This window comes from Lactuca serriola, chromosome 4, assembly GCF_051521515.1.
Source record: "Lactuca serriola cultivar US96UC23 chromosome 4, Lser_US96UC23_V15, whole genome shotgun sequence".
Lineage (NCBI taxonomy): Eukaryota > Viridiplantae > Streptophyta > Magnoliopsida > Asterales > Asteraceae > Lactuca > Lactuca serriola.
Window position 1 is genome coordinate 76284665 of NC_136411.1, and position 22013 is coordinate 76306677.

Sequence of the window (22013 nt, forward strand, 5' to 3'; positions counted from 1 at the left end):
AAAACATTCTAACTGGTTATACTTTTAGAAAACGAATAGTTCTTGTTTAAAAGTATACCTACATGCATTTCATACTCGCGTAGTGTCATAACTAGAAGAACATAAACTAAAAGAAGAGGAGTTGAACGCTACGAGTATGCCTTGGTATGAGTAATCAGTTTTGGGAAGGATATAGCCTGATCAACTATATTAGTCCGGGAAGTGACTTACTCATATCGGGGGATAGTCGTAGGAGGGCAACAAGTCTAATAACCTAACTTCACCCTACAAAGAGTGTTATAAGAACCAAATCTAAACATTTAAAAAAAAACTATAGGAGTATTTGTATGTTGCTATATCGCAATATTATTAATATCTACCGCTATCTGCTTCTTACCCCTCTATTCTCGCGCAGACGACATGGCAGGATTTCACCTACCAGGAGATCCATACTTTCCCAACCAGGGAAATGCCGGCTGGATTGAGGAAGAGCCCGAAGAGCTGATTGAAGAGGATCCCGAAGAGGATCCCGAAGAAGAACCCGAAGAAGAAGAAGAGGAGGTAGACGAAGAAGAAGAAGAAGAAGAGGAAGACGACGAGGTGGACATGGATGAGGATGAAGGTGAAGAAGAGCCAGAGGAGGAAGTCTTCAACCCTCCTTACATTGCGAGGGTACCTGCAAACCGCTGGGGGCACAACGGGCCTGAGCCCCGTTGGGCAACCATGATCGAGAGGTGGAGCCGGCAACAATGCCAGAGGTCACCCTATGGCGACCAACGAGGTTACTATGACCTCAGTCACGGGGGACCGGCTGACAGAGCTCTCCCCGTTATGACCCAGCACATCACGAACTTGGGGAACCAGAATAGGGAAATGGCAGACCAGGTTCGAAATCTCATCGCTATTACGGCAGCCATCGATGCACGCACCCGGGGTTTGGAGAGGGACTTCTATCCATTGGACCAACTCATCGAGGACCTTACCGCTGCTCGAGCGGAGGTAAGGGAGTACCAGGAGAGGCACGCAGCTCTCGAGGAGAGAGTGATCGCGGCCGAACGCCGGATTGCGGAACTTCAGGGGGCCTTGACCTCATCCCAGGGCCGCCATGGATCAGATGCTACCCGCCACGAGTAGTGTTCGCGCTACTTAGATTTTGTTGTAAATCTAAGATTTCGAGTATGCGTTGGCGCTACTCTTTATTGCGAATAGGTTGAACTCGCGACTAAGTAATCACGCTAGCCAAAAGGGCTTTTGTACTGCCAAAACTTTATCTTTTATTATGATGTAATGTAGACCCTTATGAGGTCAAATTCCTCAAAACAATATGTACTAACAAATTCTCAATGAATGTGGCATGTATTTTACTTCCATGGATGCTGACACGAACCAAGCACATGACTCTGCTCGGGTCAACACTATTTAATTCATAAGTTTGATTGCATAAACTTTGTGATGAATTACCTTCTAAATTAATAAACTCGGACAAAATACAATTGAGATGAAACAAGTAACGCTCGACTCGTTATCACCATTGAAGTCTTACCGATAAGTCTTTCTTTTTATTTTTTTTTATGTCAGAACCATGCCACCAAGGAAAAGACCAAGACCTTCCGGAAACTCAGCACCACCCCCTCCGCCACCACCTCCGGAGTTTGATCCTGTGATGTTTCAGGTTGCAGTAACAGCAGCCGTGGCGGCAGCAATGTCGCAAATGGGCACAAATGGTTCCGGCGGTTCCGGATCCGGGAATACTAACTCGAATCAGGGGGACAGCACGGGGCGTACTAAGGAGTGTTCTTACAAAGACTTCACGAATGGTAAACCCGATCTTTTCGACGGAAGCGGGGGCGTCATAGCGCTGATGCAATGGTTCGAAAGGACCGAAGCAGTCTTCGAAATCTGTGCTTGTCCCGAAGCGAGCAAAGTCAAGTATGCGGCATTCACTTTCACCAGAAAAGCTCTTACTTGGTGGAATGGCCGAGTTAAGTCACTTACTCCTTCAGTGGCAAACTCCATAGGCTGGGAAAACTTAAAAGCATTGATGTTAAAGGAGTATTGCCCGAGGGGAGAAATACAAAAACTCGAAGAAGAACTCTGGAATCTCAAGATGTCGGGGACGGATCTCGAAGCTTATACTGCCCGATTCAATGACCTAGCACTCCTCTGTCCTGCAATGGTCACTCCGGAGGAGAAAAAGGTAGAACGATACCTTTGGGGGCTATCATCCCAGATTCATGATAGTGTTTTGGCCTCGAAACCTACTACCTTCGAAAGTGCCAAGGAATTGGCACAGCAACTTATCGATCATAGGGCCAGCCGTGGCATCAGGGTCGCCACCACCGACCAAACAAAAGGAGGGAACAACAAGAGAAAGTTCTGGAACAGTAAAAAGAAACAACCGACGCAGGACCCCACAAAGAAGCAACAGATTATTGTTGTCCGTGCAGCCACTACTGCTACCGCTCCAGCGCCACCAAAGCCATACGCTGGAAATCTCCCCAAGTGCAACAAGTGCAACTACCACCACAAGGGTGCTTGTCGGGAAATGCACTGCAAAAACTGCGACAAGAAAGGGCATACCGCTCGTTTCTGTAAGGCGCCAACACGACCGAACAACCAAGTTGCCAATTCGGGGGCAAGCCAAACCTGCTATGAATGTGGTGAAGCAGGACACTTCAGGAGAAACTGCCCCAAGGCACAAGCTCCTAATGTTGGTGGTGTAGGGAGAGTCCTGACGATGGGACACGGAGAAGCAGTCAAGGACCCCTCGGTGGTTTCTGGTACGTTTCTCCTCAATAACACATATGCATGCGTACTATTTGATAGTGGAGCAGAGAGGAGTTTTGTGAGCCATGAATTCAAACAATTACTAAAACAAACCCCTCATTCATTAAAAGATACATACTTAGTAGAAATGGCTAATGGGAAGGAAGAGCACACTAATGATATATACTCAGGGTGTACCCTCACTCTAAACAACCATTCGTTTAAAGTAGACCTGATGCCGGTCACAATAAAATGCTTTGACATAATCATCGGTATGGATTGGTTAAGTTCCCATCGTGTCGACATTCTATGTTACGAAAGGGCCGTTCGCCTTAATCTGCCAAATGGCGAAACCCTCTTCATCTATGGCGACAAACCCAGTTCAAGTTTGCAAGTCATCTCTTGCGTCAAGGCCCAAAAGTATCTCCGAAAGGAGTACCACGCATTTCTAGCCCACGTAGTAGATACGAAACAAGCGGTGAAGGATATCAACGACATTCCTGAGGTGTGCAACTATCCCGATGTATTCCCCGAAGATCTTCCAGGTGTACCCTTCGCACGACAAGTCGAATTCCGGATCGACTTAATCCCAGGAGCTACCCCCGTCGCCAAGGCTCCATACCGCTTGGCACCGGCAGAAATGCAAGAACTTTCCAGCCAGCTAAATGAACTGTTGAGCAAAGGATTTATCAGGCCAAGCTTCTCACCCTGGGGAGCACCGGTCCTGTTTGTAAAGAAGAAGGACGGATCTTTTCGCATGTGCATAGACTACCGGGAGCTAAACAAACTCACTATCAAGAACCGATATCCCTTACCCCGAATCGATGACCTCTTCGACCAACTCCAAGGAGCAAGCTACTTTTCAAAAATCGACCTGAGGTCGGGTTATCATCAACTACGAGTTCAAGAAGAGGATATTCCCAAGTCTGCGTTCAGAACTCGCTACGGGCACTATGAGTTTGTGGTAATGCCCTTCGGATTAACGAACGCACCGGCAGTATTTATGGACCTGATGAATCGAGTGTGTCGACCCTACTTAGACAAATTCGTGATTGTATTCATCGACGATATTTTGATCTACTCCCGAAGCGAGGGAGAGCACCGTCAACATCTCCGGCTAATCTTGGAAACACTGAGGGCTGAGAAGCTTTACGCCAAATTCTCTAAATGCGAATTCTGGATTAGAGAAGTGAATTTTCTTGGCCATGTGGTTAGCGAGAAGGGGATACACGTGGATCCCGCTAAAATCAAAGCTATCAAAAACTGGTCAGCACCTACAACGCCGACGGAAATTCGACATTAGGGCTCGCCGGCTACTACCGAAGATTCATACAAAACTTCTCCAAGATCGCCAAACCACTCACCACCCTGACTCAAAAAGATGTGGTATTTAAGTGGGGAGATAAACAAGAAGCCGCTTTCCAGACATTAAAACAAGCCCTATGCAGCGCACCAGTTTTGTCTCTTCCAGAAGGAACTGATGACTTCGTGGTATATTGCGATGCTTCAAATCACGGCCTCGGATGCGTGCTCATGCAGAGAGGGAAAGTCATCTCCTACGCGTCAAGACAACTTAAAACATACGAAGTTAATTACACTACCCATGACCTTGAACTGGGGGCGGTAGTGTTCGCCTTAAAGATCTGGAGACACTACCTCTACGGCACAAAATGCACCATCTTCACCGATCACAAAAGTCTTCAGCATATCCTCAATCAGAAAGAGCTCAACATGCGGCAACGGAGATGGGTTGAACTGCTAAACGACTACGAGTGCGAAAATCGCTACCACCCGGGCAAGGCCAATGTAGTGGCTGATGCCCTAAGCAGGAAGGAATATTCGGGCCGCCGAGTAAGATCCTTAACCATGACCATCCATTCCCACCTGACCACGCAAATCAGGGAAGCTCAACTAGAAGCCTTGAAACCAGAGAATGTGGCAGGTGAGGCATTAAGGGGAATGGATAAGAACTTAGAAGTCAAGGATGACGGAACTCGTTATCTCAGTAACCGAATCTGGACACCGAAGTTCGGTGGGATCCGAGACGTGGTCATGAATGAAGCACACAAGACTCGATACTCCATCCATCCAGGGTCAGACAAGATGTATCTAGATCTCAAAAAGTTATACTGGTGGCCGAATATGAAAGCCGAGATTGCTACATATGTGGGCAAGTGTCTGACTTGCGCCAAGGTCAAGGTGGAATACCAGAAACCCTCAGGACTACTACAACAGCCTGATATACCGGAATGGAAGTGGGAACGGATAACTATGGACTTCATAACCAAGTTGCCCAAGACTTTAGGCGGGTTTGACACTATATGGGTAATCGTAGACAGATTGACCAAGTCTGCGCACTTCCTGCCAATAAAGGAAACCGACAAGATGGAGAAGTTAACCAGGATATACATCAAGGAGATTGTGCGACTGCATGGTGTACCAATATCTATTATCTCCGACCGAGATAGTAGATTCACTTCGCGATTTTGGCAGTCCCTGCAGAAATCCGTGGGAACTAGGCTAGACATGAGTACAGCCTACCATCCACAAACCGACGGGCAAAGCGAGCGCACTATACAAACATTAGAAGACATGTTGAGAGCCTGTGTGATAGACTTTGGTAAAGCATGGGATACCCATTTGCCGCTGATTGAATTCTCCTACAATAACAGCTATCACACTAGCATTAAGGTTGCTCCATTCGAGGCTCTTTACGGTCGCAAGTGCAGATCACCCTTATGTTGGGCTGAAGTGGGGGACACTCAGATAGCTAGGGGCAAGTCCCTAATAGCACCCTCACTGGTCCTGAAATCATAAGGGAGACCACAGAAAAGATTGTTCAAATCCGAGAAAGGCTGAAGGCCTCCCGATATCGGCAAAAGAGTTACGCGGATAAGCGACGCAAGCCTTTGGAATTCCAGGTTGGTGATCGAGTGTTACTAAAAGTTTCCCCTTGGAAAGGAATGATACGTTTCGGTAAACGTGGGAAACTAAACCCGAGGTACATTGGACCGTTCGAAATCCTCGCCAGGATTGGTCCTGTGGCGTACAAACTTCGATTACCTCAAGAACTCGATAAGGTACATCCCACCTTTCACGTATCGAACCTGAAGAAGTGTCTGTCCGACGAGACACTTGTAATACCTCTCGACGAGATCGAAGTTAACGAAAATCTCCACTTCGTAGAGGAGCCAGTAGAGATTATGGATCGAGAGGTCAAAAGAACGAAACAAAGTCGTATTCCCATCGTGAAGGTTCGATGGAACGCTAAACGAGGACCTGAGTTCACCTGGGAGCGCGAAGACCAAATGAAACAAAAGTACCCGCATCTTTTCCTAAACTCTTAAAGTCCTGGCCAAAGCGTAAATTTCGGGACGAAATTCCCTCTAACGGGGGGATGATGTGACAATAGTCAAATTCGGGTCAAGTCTAAGCCGGACAAGGTCAACGAGTCAAACCGGTCAACTCAATTAAACCTTGTATAATAGGGTTTGTATTATGTAATTTCTGTATAACTCACTATCTTAATGGGAAAACATCACTTGGAAAGTTCGTGTGTTTAAATTTCTTTAACCTTAATGTTAAACAATGAACAAGAACAATAAAACAATGTTGCATACTCATAGGGAGTGTGTAAGATCCTAAAACATGGCATAACGGGGTTTACTGACCTTGCATTTCGAAGCCGGACACTCACATTCATCACACACGAAAACGCTCTCAATCGTTTTCACTCTATCTCTTCTTATCGAAGAATCTCTCCCAAATCTCTCTAAGTATGTGAAATCTCTCCCAAATCTCTCTAAGTATGTGAAATCTCTCCCAAACATCTCTTTGTATGTGAAATCTCTCCCAGAATGTCAAATCTCTCCCAAATCTCTCTAAGTATGCGAAATCTCTCCAAGAATGTCAAATCTCTCCCAAATATCTCTTTGTATGCGAAATCTCTCCAAGAATGTCAAATCTCTCCCAAATCTCTCTAAGTATGTGAAATCTCTCCCAAATCTCTCTAAGTATGTGAAATCTCTCCCAAACATCTCTTTGTATGTGAAATCTCTCCCAGAATGTCAAATCTCTCCCAAATCTCTCTAAGTATGCGAAATCTCTCCAAGAATGTCAAATCTCTCCCAAATCTCTCTAAGTATGTGAAATCTCTCCCAAATATCTCTTTGTATGCGAAATCTCTCCAAGAATGTCAAATCTCTCCCAAATCTCTCTAAGTATGTGAAATCTCTCCCAAATATCTCTTTGTATGTGAAATCTCTCCCAGTACGTCAAATCTCTCCCAAATCTCTCTGAGTATGTGGAATCTCTCTCAAATCTCTCTCGAAATCTCTCCCAACTCTCTATAATCACTCGGGGCATCCCGACCCTCGAATTTGGCGAAAACAGCCCAAAAACGGAAGCCTACGCGAAAAACGGACTTAAGGAACCGAAACCCCTCTTAGGACCCGAAAGTCCTCTTAGGAACCGAACCTTCTGATGAAGAGGAACCGAACCTTCTGATGAAGAGGAACCGAACCGAAGGTACTGTTCACTAACCGAACCCGAAGGTACTGTTCACTACAGTTCATTCGGTTCTCGCCTTTTATCTCCGGACCGAGGACCAAAGCTTCCCTTCTGACCTTCGCTTCTGACTTCGGACCGAGCCTTCGGACGGACCCTCGCCCTTCGCTTCTCGCTTCTGGCTCAGCCTCTCGCTTCCGAATCAGCACCTTCCTGACCGAACCTCGGCCTAGGGACCGAACCTCGGCCTAGGACCGAGAGGCCTCGCTGGGAAGCCCTTTTCTCCCGGTTTTCGATTTAATTCGCGTTTTAAACCCGTTTTTAATTGTTTTAACACGGAATTTTCACCCAAAACTTTATTTTAACATATAAGACCCCTAAATTAATGATTTAATCACATTTTAAGGATAAAACCTTATCCAAAAGAGAGTAGGTAAAGTACAAAGGTGGAGTGTTGACTTGCCTTATTTTATGACACAAGCAACCCCATACCCACTCCATGATTAACCCACACTCCTCCCCACCATACTTTGTCACTTCCTTGTACTTTTTACCCCTCTCACAAGCCATCCCCACGTTCTAGGGCTGGTCACTCAACCTCTCTCCTCATTTTCTTTCAATCACTTTCATTCCACCAAAGATCCAACTCCAATTTTTCTCTCCAACTTTTCTCTCTAATTCAAGAATCCCAAGGCCGATCATCAAGTGTTCTTCCACTCTTGGTAAGTGTAATTCATCCTCCATGTGATTTTTACTCTTCCTTCTACTCAAATCATTGATAGCTTATACAAACTCCATAACTATGATGCTAGATTCTCAAAAATCTTCAAGGCATCTCCAAGTGTTCTTGAGTTAAACACCTCCATTCTTCAACAATCATCTATTGAAAACACTTAAGGTGAGTTCATACCCCTACATTTTTATGTTTTCTTAAGTTTTTAGGGGGGGGGGGGGGGGGGAATACAAGCTGAATCACCAAGAACACAACTAAATTTTTCTAACAGCTTTCATCAGAAAAGTTGGACTCCATTCACAGACTGTTTTGGACAACTTAAACATTTTAGTTTTCAAAACTGTTTTAGGTGCAAGTAGTTCCACTTCTTAGCTTTAAAATGACTACTTGTACATCTCCATACTATTTTTCTATAATTTATGGTGATTTTTACAAAACTGCCTATCATCTCAAACATCAATCCGGACCAGTCTGTGATTATGGACTTGGTTACACAAGTTGGAGGTCCCTAAAAATTATGGGAAAATTTATGAACCAACTAGGCTCATTTTCCAAACTCCCAGAAGTTACAGAACTTGATTTGGTCATTTCATGATTTTTCTACAAATTTTCTAATAACAGTTACAGAAAATGTTATAATCAGAAAAGCACTAGCAATTTCAATTTCACCTTGTAACATGTTGAGCAAGGTGTATATTATTATGTGTTTATGTATTATTGCATTATATGACATTCTTGTGTTAGTATCTAGACATAAACCAGTTAACAAATGGATTTTTACTAGATAAAGAATAGATTAAACAAAGTATTACTATTGAAGTATACCCATTACACACAAACATTTTATTAAACTATGTTAAGTATAATTTACGTACTTTGCTGTTACTACCCTTGTTTTGACAAACTATAATAGGTATAGTTTACGATAGATTTCAAAATGCATACATTTCAGAAGGGTACATTCATACAAAAGGGAAACTTTCATTATGTTAAGTGTAAATTCGTTAATAACTTCGTGAGACATTCACTTCGCATAAATCATAAGTCCTGTATTGTAACCAGAGTCTCCTGGAGGGAGAGCGTGATAGTTGTATATAGATCTATATTGGGCTTGACAACCCACACCAGAGCTGCTTGCAACAGCTAGACCGGCAGGTCTGTGGTGACAAGTGTCATTTCAGTTCTACGACGCCCGAAGAACGTCGTTTTCAGGCCTCCTAGGTCATAGTATGGTTATAATAGCTCACGGAAAGTATTAACAAACTTAAGAATTTACGAGGATTTCACTAATATCATACGCGTTTGTATTGAAATAAACTCACGTTATTTTCTGTAAATAAGGAAGATTACTCATACGTTCCAGTCTTTGGATACAAGACTACAGTATTCATTTTAAGGAAAATATCGGATTTTTCTGGAACAACTATACAATTACATGACAAGGTTTTTCATAATTATATACAAAAACTTATGAACTCACCAACCATTGTGTTGACATTTTTTTTTAAACTACTTGTATTCTCAGGAAATCGCTAAACAGGTAACAAAGTACTTTTGAGGATGGGACGTTGAGGCGTCAAACTTATCATATTTTGTCAACATATTGTAATTGATTTTGAAACATGTAATTCATACAATGATGTAACTCTTTCAATTATATATATGTTGGTTGTGTTTACTTTCATCACTATTACCATTGTTGTTATGATACTATACATGAAGTCCTCCACCCTCGGACGTTTCCGCCATCCTTGGTCTGGGGGTGTGACAGATTGGTATCAGAGCACGGTTTATAGTGAATTAAGTATATCAAACAACATAGGATATACAAACTATAAACACATTTGGGACTAAGAGTCTCTGATTTTAAAACATTCTAACTGGTTACACTTTTAGAAAACGAATAGTTCTTGTTTAAAAGTATACCTACATGCATTTCATACTCGCGTAGTGTCATAACTAGAAGAACATAAACTAAAAGAAGAGGAGTTGAATGCTACGAGTATGCCTTGGTATGAGTAATCAGTTTTGGGAAGGATATAGCCTGATCAACTATATTAGTCCGGGAAGTGACTTACTCATATCGGGGGATAGTCGTAGGAGGGCAACAAGTCTAATAACCTAACTTCACCCTACAAAGAGTGTTATAAGAACCAAATCTAAACATTTAAAAAAAAACTATAGGAGTATTTGTATGTTGCTATATCGCAATATTATTAATATCTACCGCTATCTGCTTCTTACCCCTCTATTCTCGCGCAGACGACATGGCAGGATTTCACCTACCAGGAGATCCATACTTTCCCAACCAGGGAAATGCCAGCTGGATTGAGGAAGAGCCCGAAGAGCTGATTGAAGAGGATCCCGAAGAGGATCCCGAAGAAGAACCCGAAGAAGAAGAAGAGGAGGTAGACGAAGAAGAAGAAGAAGAAGAGGAAGACGACGAGGTGGACATGGATGAGGATGAAGGTGAAGAAGAGCCAGAGGAGGAAGTCTTCAACCCTCCTTACATTGCGAGGGTACCTGCAAACCGCTGGGGGCACAACGGGCCTGAGCCCCGTTGGGCAACCATGATCGAGAGGTGGAGCCGGCAACAATGCCAGAGGTCACCCTATGGCGACCAACGAGGTTACTATGACCTCAGTCACGGGGGACCGGCTGACAGAGCTCTCCCCGTTATGACCCAGCACATCACGAACTTGGGGAACCAGAGTAGGGAAATGGCAGACCAGGTTCGAAATCTCATCGCTATTACGGCAGCCATCGATGCACGCACCCGGGGTTTGGAGAGGGACTTCTATCCATTGGACCAACTCATCGAGGACCTTACCGCTGCTCGAGCGGAGGTAAGGGAGTACCAGGAGAGGCACGCAGCTCTCGAGGAGAGAGTGATCGCGGCCGAACGCCGGATTGCGGAACTTCAGGGGGCCTTGACCTCATCCCAGGGCCGCCATGGATCAGATGCTACCCGCCACGAGTAGTGTTCGCGCTACTTAGATTTTGTTGTAAATCTAAGATTTCGAGTATGCGTTGGCGCTACTCTTTATTGCGAATAGGTTGAACTCGCGACTAAGTAATCACGCTAGCCAAAAGGGCTTTTGTACTGCCAAAACTTTATCTTTTATTATGATGTAATGTAGACCCTTATGAGGTCAAATTCCTCAAAACAATATGTACTAACAAATTCTCAATGAATGTGGCATGTATTTTACTTCCATGGATGCTGACACGAACCAAGCACATGACTCTGCTCGGGTCAACACTATTTAATTCATAAGTTTGATTGCATAAACTTTGTGATGAATTACCTTCTAAATTAATAAACTCGGACAAAATACAATTGAGATGAAACAAGTAACGCTCGACTCGTTATCACCATTGAAGTCTTACCGATAAGTCTTTCTTTTTATTTTTTTTTATGTCAGAACCATGCCACCAAGGAAAAGACCAAGACCTTCCGGAAACTCAGCACCACCCCCTCCGCCACCACCTCCGGAGTTTGATCCTGTGATGTTTCAGGTTGCAGTAACAGCAGCCGTGGCGGCAGCAATGTCGCAAATGGGCACAAATGGTTCCGGCGGTTCCGGATCCGGGAATACTAACTCGAATCAGGGGGACAGCACGGGGCGTACTAAGGAGTGTTCTTACAAAGACTTCACGAATGGTAAACCCGATCTTTTCGACGGAAGCGGGGGCGTCATAGCGCTGATGCAATGGTTCGAAAGGACCGAAGCAGTCTTCGAAATCTGTGCTTGTCCCGAAGCGAGCAAAGTCAAGTATGCGGCATTCACTTTCACCAGAAAAGCTCTTACTTGGTGGAATGGCCAAGTTAAGTCACTTACTCCTGCAGTGGCAAACTCCATAGGCTGGGAAAACTTAAAAGCATTGATGTTAAAGGAGTATTGCCCGAGGGGAGAAATACAAAAACTCGAAGAAGAACTCTGGAATCTCAAGATGTCGGGGACGGATCTCGAAGCTTATACTGCCCGATTCAATGACCTAGCACTCCTCTGTCCTGCAATGGTCACTCCGGAGGAGAAAAAGGTAGAACGATACCTTTGGGGGCTATCATCCCAGATTCATGATAGTGTTTTGGCCTCGAAACCTACTACCTTCGAAAGTGCCAAGGAATTGGCACAGCAACTTATCGATCATAGGGCCAGCCGTGGCATCAGGGTCGCCACCACCGACCAAACAAAAGGAGGGAACAACAAGAGAAAGTTCTGGAACAGTAAAAAGAAACAACCGACGCAGGACCCCACAAAGAAGCAACAGATTATTGTTGTCCGTGCAGCCACTACTGCTACCGCTCCAGCGCCACCAAAGCCATACGCTGGAAATCTCCCCAAGTGCAACAAGTGCAACTACCACCACAAGGGTGCTTGTCGGGAAATGCACTGCAAAAACTGCGACAAGAAAGGGCATACCGCTCGTTTCTGTAAGGCGCCAACACGACCGAACAACCAAGTTGCCAATTCGGGGGCAAGCCAAACCTGCTATGAATGTGGTGAAGCAGGACACTTCAGGAGAAACTGCCCCAAGGCACAAGCTCCTAATGTTGGTGGTGTAGGGAGAGTCCTGACGATGGGACACGGAGAAGCAGTCAAGGACCCCTCGGTGGTTTCTGGTACGTTTCTCCTCAATAACACATATGCATGCGTACTATTTGATAGTGGAGCAGAGAGGAGTTTTGTGAGCCATGAATTCAAACAATTACTAAAACAAACCCCTCATTCATTAAAAGATACATATGTAGTAGAAATGGCTAATGGGAAAGAAGAGCACACTAATGATATATACTCAGGGTGTACCCTCACTCTAAACAACCATTCGTTTAAAGTAGACCTGATGCCGGTCACAATAAAATGCTTTGACATAATCATCGGTATGGATTGGTTAAGTTCACATCGTGCCGACATTCTATGTTACGAAAGGGCCGTTCGCCTTAATCTGCCAAATGGCGAAACCCTCTTCATCTATGGCGACAAACCCAGTTCAAGTTTGCAAGTCATCTCTTGCGTCAAGGCCCAAAAGTATCTCCGAAAGGAGTACCACGCATTTCTAGCCCACGTAGTAGATACGAAACAAGAGGTGAAGGATATCAACGACATTCCTGAGGTGTGCAACTATCCCGATGTATTTCCCAAAGATCTTCCAGGTGTACCCTTCGCACGACAAGTCGAATTCCGGATCGACTTAATCCCAGGAGCTACCCCCGTCGCCAAGGCTCCATACCGCTTGGCACCGGCAGAAATGCAAGAACTTTCCAGCCAGCTAAATGAACTGTTGAGCAAAGGATTTATCAGGCCAAGCTTCTCACCCTGGGGAGCACCGGTCCTGTTTGTAAAGAAGAAGGACGGATCTTTTCGCATGTGCATAGACTACCGGGAGCTAAACAAACTCACTATCAAGAACCGATATCCCTTACCCCGAATCGATGACCTCTTCGACCAACTCCAAGGAGCAAGCTACTTTTCAAAAATCGACCTGAGGTCGGGTTATCATCAACTACGAGTTCAAGAAGAGGATATTCCCAAGTCTGCGTTCAGAACTCGCTACGGGCACTATGAGTTTGTGGTAATGCCCTTCGGATTAACGGTCAAACCATGTCGTGGTTCCGACAATTCAGCTTGTTCTTGTTCTTCGTCTGACCTCTCTGCTAGCAACCTTTTCAGCTCCTCCAAATCTTTTTCTGGATTAAATTTTTCGTCTTGTAACTTTAGCTCTTGTGACTCAGATTGTTCTTGTTCGTTAGACAAGATGTTATCTAACCATCTTCCAAATTTCATCAAATCTTCATCTGAGTCATACTCCTCATCTTCTTGCTCAATTCCTGTACTACTTCCTCAAGAAAAGCATCAAGAGCATCGAGATTTGGAAAATACATAATAAATAAAAATAAAAATAAAAATTAAACTAAATAAAAAAAATTAATCAATAAATTAAAAACGATAACAATTAGCAAATAAAATTAACTATTTGAACCGTTCCCCGGCAACGGCGCCAAAAACTTGATGCGTGTGAAACAAACTAGTTTTAATCCTACTAACTTAAACACAAAGACAAACACACGAAAGGCAGTGTACCTATCGTTTAGCAGTTTAGTTCAGGTAAGTAGGGTATCGAACACAGGGAACGGTAAACAATTAAAATAAATGCTAATATTATCTAAATAAAACAAGTAATAAAAGATGAGGTTTATCTAGTTTTGCAAGACTAGAAACTTAAATAATCAATTAACACTCCAACAAAGACAGTTAACAACTAAGAAGAAATAGAAAGGACAACTAGATTCAATGATAAAAGAGACTTCTGTTCAGATCTGATTCACTTATTCCTATGGTTGATTTCGTGGCAAGTGCAATGGATCAATATGTCAATGGTTACCGATTCCTAATGTGATTGGGTTCATGTTCACTATTACCAATACTTTAGTAGACATGTTAATTCAAATACTGGCCAGTTGATTAAACTAACAAGTTTCCTAGTGTTCAGTTCATAACAAGTAAGACTTGTAATAATAGCTAATAAAATTTGTTCAATTCAATCACCTCATATGTGGTTGTTCGTCACACATGCTCACACATTGATTTACATATTTTCTAGTTAACCCTAGTTTCATGTTCACTATTCCTAGGCATACAATCTTGTATTCACAAAACTATATGAATCAAGTAATCAAGAAGATGTTCATGCAACTCAATAACTTACTTAATAACAGAAAACATTTATCATCAATACATGAGGATCTTTAACAAGCTTAACAAGATGAATAACCAAATTAATATTAATCCAACCACTCAATCAAACCATGTTCATAAGATTATCTCATCCAAACAGAAGTAAAAAGATTTTAGCTCATATCTACAGCAAGTAATAATCTAAAATTAAAATCTAATGATCCATACATGGTTCAAAACAAAGCTTAAGAATAAAGAATGATTATTTGCCTTTGATTCTCTTCTAAATTGTCTCTTAGGTTGCAATCTCGAAAACTGAAGCTTCAAGAACCCTTCTGGTCTTCAATAATCGCAGCTAGCCTCCAAAAAAAGTTAGGGTTCGAATGAGAAGTGTTTCTATATATAAATTCTGAAAACAGTGCCAGCTCGACGAGTTTTCACCACAAACTCGTCGAGTTTTTTTGATAATCCATGTATACAGCGTGTACGACAAGGCATCTTCGAATCGGGAACATTCTGACCAACTCATCGAGTTCTCTTGGAATCAACATTTTCTCAAAACATGAAAGTCGTCCGAAACTGTGTTTAGTTTTCAGAACATTTTGAATCTCGTCAATCGGAGTTACGGTTCATGAGATATGGCCAAAACACTGACAAGGGGTCAAGCTGTCCAGCAACATCATTCTTTCTTCAAAATCCAAGATCCAAGCTTCCAATCGCCAATTCTGCTTCCTTTTCCTTCCGAGCATGTCTTAATTGTTGAAAATGAAATATTTAAGCTAAGTAAGCACCTTTTGTTCATTAAATGAGATAAAATCAACATAAAGTATTAAGATAATGCATGCATTTTATAACTAAATATGCCCATATCACATTACCAGGGAATAACCCTAAATCTATGAAGTCCTCGATGATGGGTTTCTCTGATCTAGCCCTAGCCTAAACAAATTTCTTACCCATGATCAAATAAAAAGCGAGAGAACAAAACGAATAAGAGTATGAAGGTGATTACCTAAAAGAGTAGAAGGAGAAGAATGTGAGCTGATTAAAGTTTCAATGAATTCTCAGTGGGTTTATAAGAGGGTTTTCACATGTGAATCTCAACCATCCAAAACCCAAACTTCCAAAGATAATTGAAGGGTAAGATTGATCATAGAAAAATGGGTCACATCACATCGGCGTAATCCCCTTTTTAAATCTAGAAATTTCGAACTCCTTGGATTTTGGATTGAAGATTTATGGGGGTAATAGTTATGGGTAGAGTTTTCACCATACCATTTATATCTTAAAACCCGAACTAACATCCCGGGCAAGCCCAAGATCTTGGATATAGTCAGTATCTTGGACAACCATCTTATTTCTTATGATATCTTATGCTGAATTTTAGAGCTTGACAAGAAAAGAATGGACCATGTCAAACCATACGTGGTTAATGCCTCATGAACGTTGGAGACCATCGTAAGGGTCAAGGGTGGTTCAAGGAAGATTTCAAGAATGTCAAAATTATAGTTATTATTGTTATGTATATAAAGACTAGATGATCATCATTCACACACACACACACACACGCACACACTCTGACGACCAATTTCTCTCTGATTCTTTCGAAACTTGAGCACATTTACTTCGTTTCTAAGATCAGCTAGAACTTGTAACTTTATTTCGATTTAATATAAGTTAAAAGGCATGTGATTTCATGACATCCTGAAGTTTTATGCTAGAGATCCAAAAGGATTAAGGGCTTTCCTCCTAATCAATTGTGTTCTTGCATTTACTTTCATTTATTTGTTGTTACTCGATCAACAACTTATTCTACTTTTACTAGATTGTTAACATGTTTTCATTTTCGAAATCACTAAGATATCTTTTGATATCTTAGCACCTTTTTGAGTATTTTAAACTTTATTATGCAAATTTACGTATTAGTTCACTTTAACTCTATTTTTGTCCCAAATACACTTATTTATATTACGAAATACAACACTTTATTAAATAGTTTTGTTAACAATATTGTTTTCTTCCCATGATCTTAGGCAAGACCAAGATCTACGACACATTTCAAGATTTTTAAGTTCTTAAAGCACTTTGCTTTCATTTATCTTATTTCAAACATCACACCACACTAACTAATTTGGTTACGAAATCACACCATACTTACTGATTTGGTTACGAAATTACTTTGTTAATTTTTATTATACAATAGTTTGTAGCCCAATAATATGATAATTTAATTTAAAATATAGAAAAATGAAATATGCACACATAACATTGCAATATGACACAATTTACAAAGGTTATTTAAGTTTATACTAAAAACCCAATTAAGATGCTCTAGAGTGTTGTCATCTTGTTAGCATACATTTGACAACCAAATGCTTTCAGTTAGGGATGCGAGCACATAGGATTGATGTCAATGTTGTGAAAATCGTTTGACGGTAGCTTAGCAGTCGATTGACGATAAGCGATTAATTGGACTAGGTGGGGATTAATCAGGGACCCTAAATTATTGATAAAAATTAATTAAAAATTAATATTTCCTAAAACATTAAGTATTTAAAAATTTAAAATTTTAGTATATTATTTTAAAATTTGAAAAACTTAAAATTTTGAAAATTTAAAATTTTGGTTTAATATTTGAAAATTAAAAATTTTGAATTTTTTAAATATTTTCCGCCTATGACTGCTAAGCCCGATTTTGACCGATTTCAGCCAAACACCCTAATCGTAATCAGTTCAAGGCCGCCAAAGCCGATTTGTGCAACACTGATTGATACACGATCCCAAACTGGTCGGGTATCAGAACCGGAGCTTAACCGGTACCAATTAAGCATATATGGTCCGGCACTAGTTCTATGATTTTGGAGAAAATGATATTAAGTTATTTGGTTCCGATAACATGGAAAAAAGCGATCCCAAATGTAAGCATGTTTTGAATTGGTATTGATGAACTTCACATAGTGATTGAAGAATTCTTGATCTCCATGTTCAATTAAAATACCATATAAGCCATATCAGTCTACATGAAATTAAAATTAAATACCAATAGTAATAGAAGAATTATTTACATTCACGTTTCCTCCAACAGCACCCATATTTTATGTTTGATTTATAACTATGCCATCTTGATTACAATTATAGTTGATTCTTTTGCCTTCAAAAGGTCTTACCTAGTAACGTCTTATGACATTCCATTGCCTTCTTCTCTTGGATTTGTATTTATATTAACGATTGGATGTTTTAATTTTAATTCAATAAAGCAGAAGAATTGGCAAACACCTGGTGACCCTTTTTAAATTTAATTCATGATAACTGACGCTTCATTTTATATACCAAATTGATGCATATAATTTAGAGTATTACAACCTCATTTTTCTATCAACAAGCAAAACCAAAACCAAAAGCAAAAGCAATGTACATAAAAGGTTTCTGTTAAGGTTTTGCGATTACTCGAAAGAAAGAAAATCTAGTTCATATCTAGGTAGGCCCCATGCTTCTTCATTATCTGAATCGCCTGCCTAAAGATATCATACTTAGCTGAAGAAAACTCGTCTTCACACTGCATAATATAAAATAGGACATAAGAAAATTTTAGATGAATTCTAGAAATTCAACATCTACCATCTTACTTTCTACTTATTTGTATATTCTAGCATCCTACTTCTAATCAAGATATTATATTTTAAAAAATCTATAAACATGTTTCAATTTCTTTTACTTACCACTACTTGTAAAAATCAACACTTTTTTAGCAATGAAAATTGTTTTTGCATTTGGACAAAATTGCTATAACTAGGTAGGTAGTTTTTCTAGGAATAGTTCTATAATAAAAAAACATTGAAAGCAGAATGCTATAATAAACAATCAATTGAAAGTCAAATGCTATTAAACACCTTATAAAGAAGATTATATCCTTCATAATAATTGCATAAAAGAATAGGTAAGTCCATAAATTTAGCTTGATTTTTGACATACAAAATGGTTGCAAATAATATAGATCTTAAAATGGGAGCGTTTGCTGTTTCTTGGGCTATAATCTCAAAACAATTGCAATAACATCATTTTCTAAGATTTTCTTTTCACAAAATTTCAAATGTTGACTTTTTATGATCCATCAATAACACTAAAAAGTAGTATTAATTTGGATGAATTAGATTAATTATCTTGCTTTTTCATAAATCATCTTAGACATTCAACCAATATTTAAAAATGTCCATCAACTATGTACTTGGGCAAAAAGTTTCATTTATTTGCAAAAAATTGATTAATGATACAACTTTAGATCAAAGATTCAATCACAAGCTCCAAAACGTTTCTACCATGCTTGAACTTTCTGGATTTTCATAATATCTTGAGGGGAAAAAAGGAAGATCAATGTGATCAGGTGGAGATGTCAGCTTTAAAATTATAAAACAACATTATTATATTCATAACTAAATATAGCAACTATAACTTGCCTGTAGTAGTTAGCATATGATTCATAAAAGGTTATATGCAAAATAAATAAATAAATAAAGTAGACTTTTACTGATTCACCTATTGTAGCAATCCTACTTTCATTTCTTCCTTTAAAAAATCATCCTTACTATATCTACATTATCTATTTACAAAGACTGATATATAACAGAAAAAAGATGAAAGTTTAATGCTATTATTAGGTAGATTTACGAAATATAATGTCTTGATAAAAAAAAATATTATTTGGTAATCGAGGCAAATTATGATTTGAAATGTTTGAGGAAGTATGCTATACGTACCCGCTCTTTTAGTTTGCATCCAATAGTAAGCGTGAAACCAAGAGGGTCCACTTGAGAAAGATAACAATACGGCTGCTCTTGCTCCAAGTAAATGATTGAGTTAGACTTCATCATGTTTATTATTTCCTCTGATATCTCGGGGATCTTCTCAATCTCATCAATGCTCAAATCAATCTTGAAAACCATGGCATGAGCTGGAGACCCAGTTATGTTCACATAATCCTATAAAAAAGGGCAAAATACTTTATCACAAGGGTGGTAATATAAAACTCGATAAACAAAGAATATGAACCCAAAATTTGTACTTAACCAACAAAAAGACTTTATAATGACATAATAACTTTCAAGGGTAACGATGAAAGACCTGTCCACTAAGCCAGGAAGTAGGAAGTAATGCACGACGGTTTTCCTCAGTAAGCAATGAGGTCGTTATGAGTCCCATATCAATAACCTCACCTTTCAAATGTCCAACCTGCAAAAAAAACACTCGAAATAAGAACAAATTCATACTCATACGAAAGATAAAATATATCAGAAAGCTTATTTACGTACTTCTATCATATCTCCAATTGAAAAGGGTTTGTTACGTAGTAATGCAAACCCACGCATGATATTGCCAAGAAAGCTTCTAGCTACAAAAACAGCTGCAACCCCTAGAAAGATATAGTAACACGCATTTGATTTCAAAACTCCTGAAAAAAAATAAATACAGATTATGAGAAATTTTGTAGTCGTATTTCTCAGTATATTATATCATTAAAAAAAGGGGGGACAAGGCAAGGGAGATAAAGTTACCTACCTTCCGTAGCAGAAATAAAATGCATAGCGGCCTCCCAGGCTTTAGGCAAAGCGAAACCAATAATAGCAACAAGGCCATACAAGCCATAAGGTGGTTGAGATGTTGAATCGGTTACATCTTTACGTGCATATGATGATGATGATGATGATGATGAATACACACGATGTTTCAACATGTGATTGGTTGCAACAGGAGAAGAAATTCTTAAGTTTGAATTTGATAAATGACATGGGATTAAGTCCATCTTATTGTTTGGTTTTGTACCAAAATGGATCTTATTGCTTGTACCAAAATTACTCTTATTATTTTCACCTGTACAAGGATTATACACCCTACACCAAGGTTTTGATATCACCAAGCTTATTCCACTCATTATTCAATCTTCTACCTATATCTATATCAATCAATAACATCAACAAAAACAATTATAAAACATAATAATAATAACATTAATATAAACTAACTACATTCTTCAAGTCTGTCAAACTAATACAAGATTACTTAAATTCTCAATCTATAATATGCTAACCCCGTGCATTGCAATCATAAAAACAATAATTCAATTGTAACAGAAATCAATAACTGTAGTCTCTCTTTTTAGCATTCTGCTTTCAAACAGCTATATACCAACAACAAACAAGCTAATAACTAAATACCCAGGTATTTGAAACGTTAAAGTTGATTAAAATAACATAAATAGGCAAATAAAATGTTAGTACGCATCATGAGATATACCTACCCTATGCAGAATTAAATCAAACCACAGAAACATTAAAATATTTACAATTACATTTTGTTCTTCACTTTGTTCCTTCACCAGAAAAGATACATTTCGGTTATATGAATTTACAGGGTTTTTGGCTAAGCTTATTAAAAGTGATTTTAACTTTTTAACTTATATTTAAAACAGAGTTTTTTAAAAATGTGTTTGGCTAACCTTATACCGTGTCAAAACGCTATCAGCTGATAAGCCATTTTTAGTGTTCGGCAAAAAAAAAAAAAAAAAAAAATGCTTATATGTGTAAATTTACCAAAAAGGGCTTCCTTTTATATTATGACTTATTTTTCTTATTATAACTAACATTTTCTTTTTAAACTAATAACAATTGTTTAGGCTTAAGTTTCTTTTTCGATATACCACCATCAACAAGATTATCATGGTTGGTGTATCACATAAGCATCTTAGAGGGTGTTTGGCTTAGCTTTTTAAACCTCAAAAGTTCTTTTTGGAAAAGTTACAAAAAGTCAGGATTTCTTGACTTTTTCAAAAAGTTCTTTTTGCTTATGTAAAAACTTCAAAAGAAACCATTTTGCCAAACATACTTTTGGCTTTGAAAAGCCAAGCCAAACACCCCCTTAAGATCATCATTCAAAACAATGTCTACGTTCCAGTTATGAACACAATCTGTATGTCCCTGTTAACAGTAGCAATTGCAGTTTCACATATACACATAACCTATTGCAGTTTCACATATACATCTACAGGATTGAAGAAAATCGAAAGAAGGAAAGAATTGAAGAAAAGCACACAGATTTCGATTACAACAACTAATATGATTTCCATTTCAACTGAAATCAGGGGAAAAGGTAAAACCTAGAGCAGCCAAAATGCAAATGCAATTGAACGAAAGCAGGAAAAGATTGAAGAATATCGAACCTGAAGCGAATCTGTGGAGTGCGACGCCGATGGAAATCGTAGTGATAGGGCGGCAAGCAATCGGGAATCGCTTGAGGAGCGGACTATAGAAGAATGGAGGCGTGCTGTGTGTTTCTTTTGGTCTGCGTCGCAATATATC

General features: G+C 39.8%; 1 protein-coding gene across 2 annotated transcripts; it reads right to left on the reverse strand.

The window, feature by feature from the left end:
* Window positions 1-17950: 17950 nt before the first annotated feature.
* Window positions 17951-22013, reverse strand: LOC145101936 (mechanosensitive ion channel protein 1, mitochondrial-like). 2 transcript variants are annotated; one of them, XM_079039247.1, is made up of 7 exons: window positions 21875-22013; window positions 20530-20611; window positions 20218-20334; window positions 19971-20110; window positions 19783-19890; window positions 19419-19640; window positions 17951-18220 (listed from the first exon to the last, which is right to left on the reverse strand). In XM_079039247.1, the coding sequence occupies exons 2-7, from the start codon at window positions 20588-20590 to the stop codon at window positions 18128-18130; spliced, it is 741 nt and encodes a 246-aa protein (XP_078895373.1). In that variant the 5' UTR covers window positions 20591-20611; window positions 21875-22013; the 3' UTR covers window positions 17951-18127. The 2 variants fall into 2 exon arrangements, with proteins under 2 accessions (XP_078895373.1, XP_078895372.1); XM_079039246.1 differs by having other exon boundaries at window positions 20218-20611.

What these genes read in the sequence shown, in the direction of transcription:
- LOC145101936 (XM_079039246.1), bottom strand. Translation starts at nt 20,590, where the DNA reads ATGAGTGGAATAAGCTTGGTGATATCAAAACCTTGGTGTAGGGTGTAT. An exon ending in TTTTATTTCTGCTACGGAAG is followed by an intron (nt 20,111 to 20,217) that starts GTAGGTAACTTT and finishes ATTTTTTTTCAG; the next exon opens with GAGTTTTGAAATCAAATGCG. An exon ending in CAATTGGAGATATGATAGAA is followed by an intron (nt 19,891 to 19,970) that starts GTACGTAAATAA and finishes TTTTTTTTGCAG; the next exon opens with GTTGGACATTTGAAAGGTGA.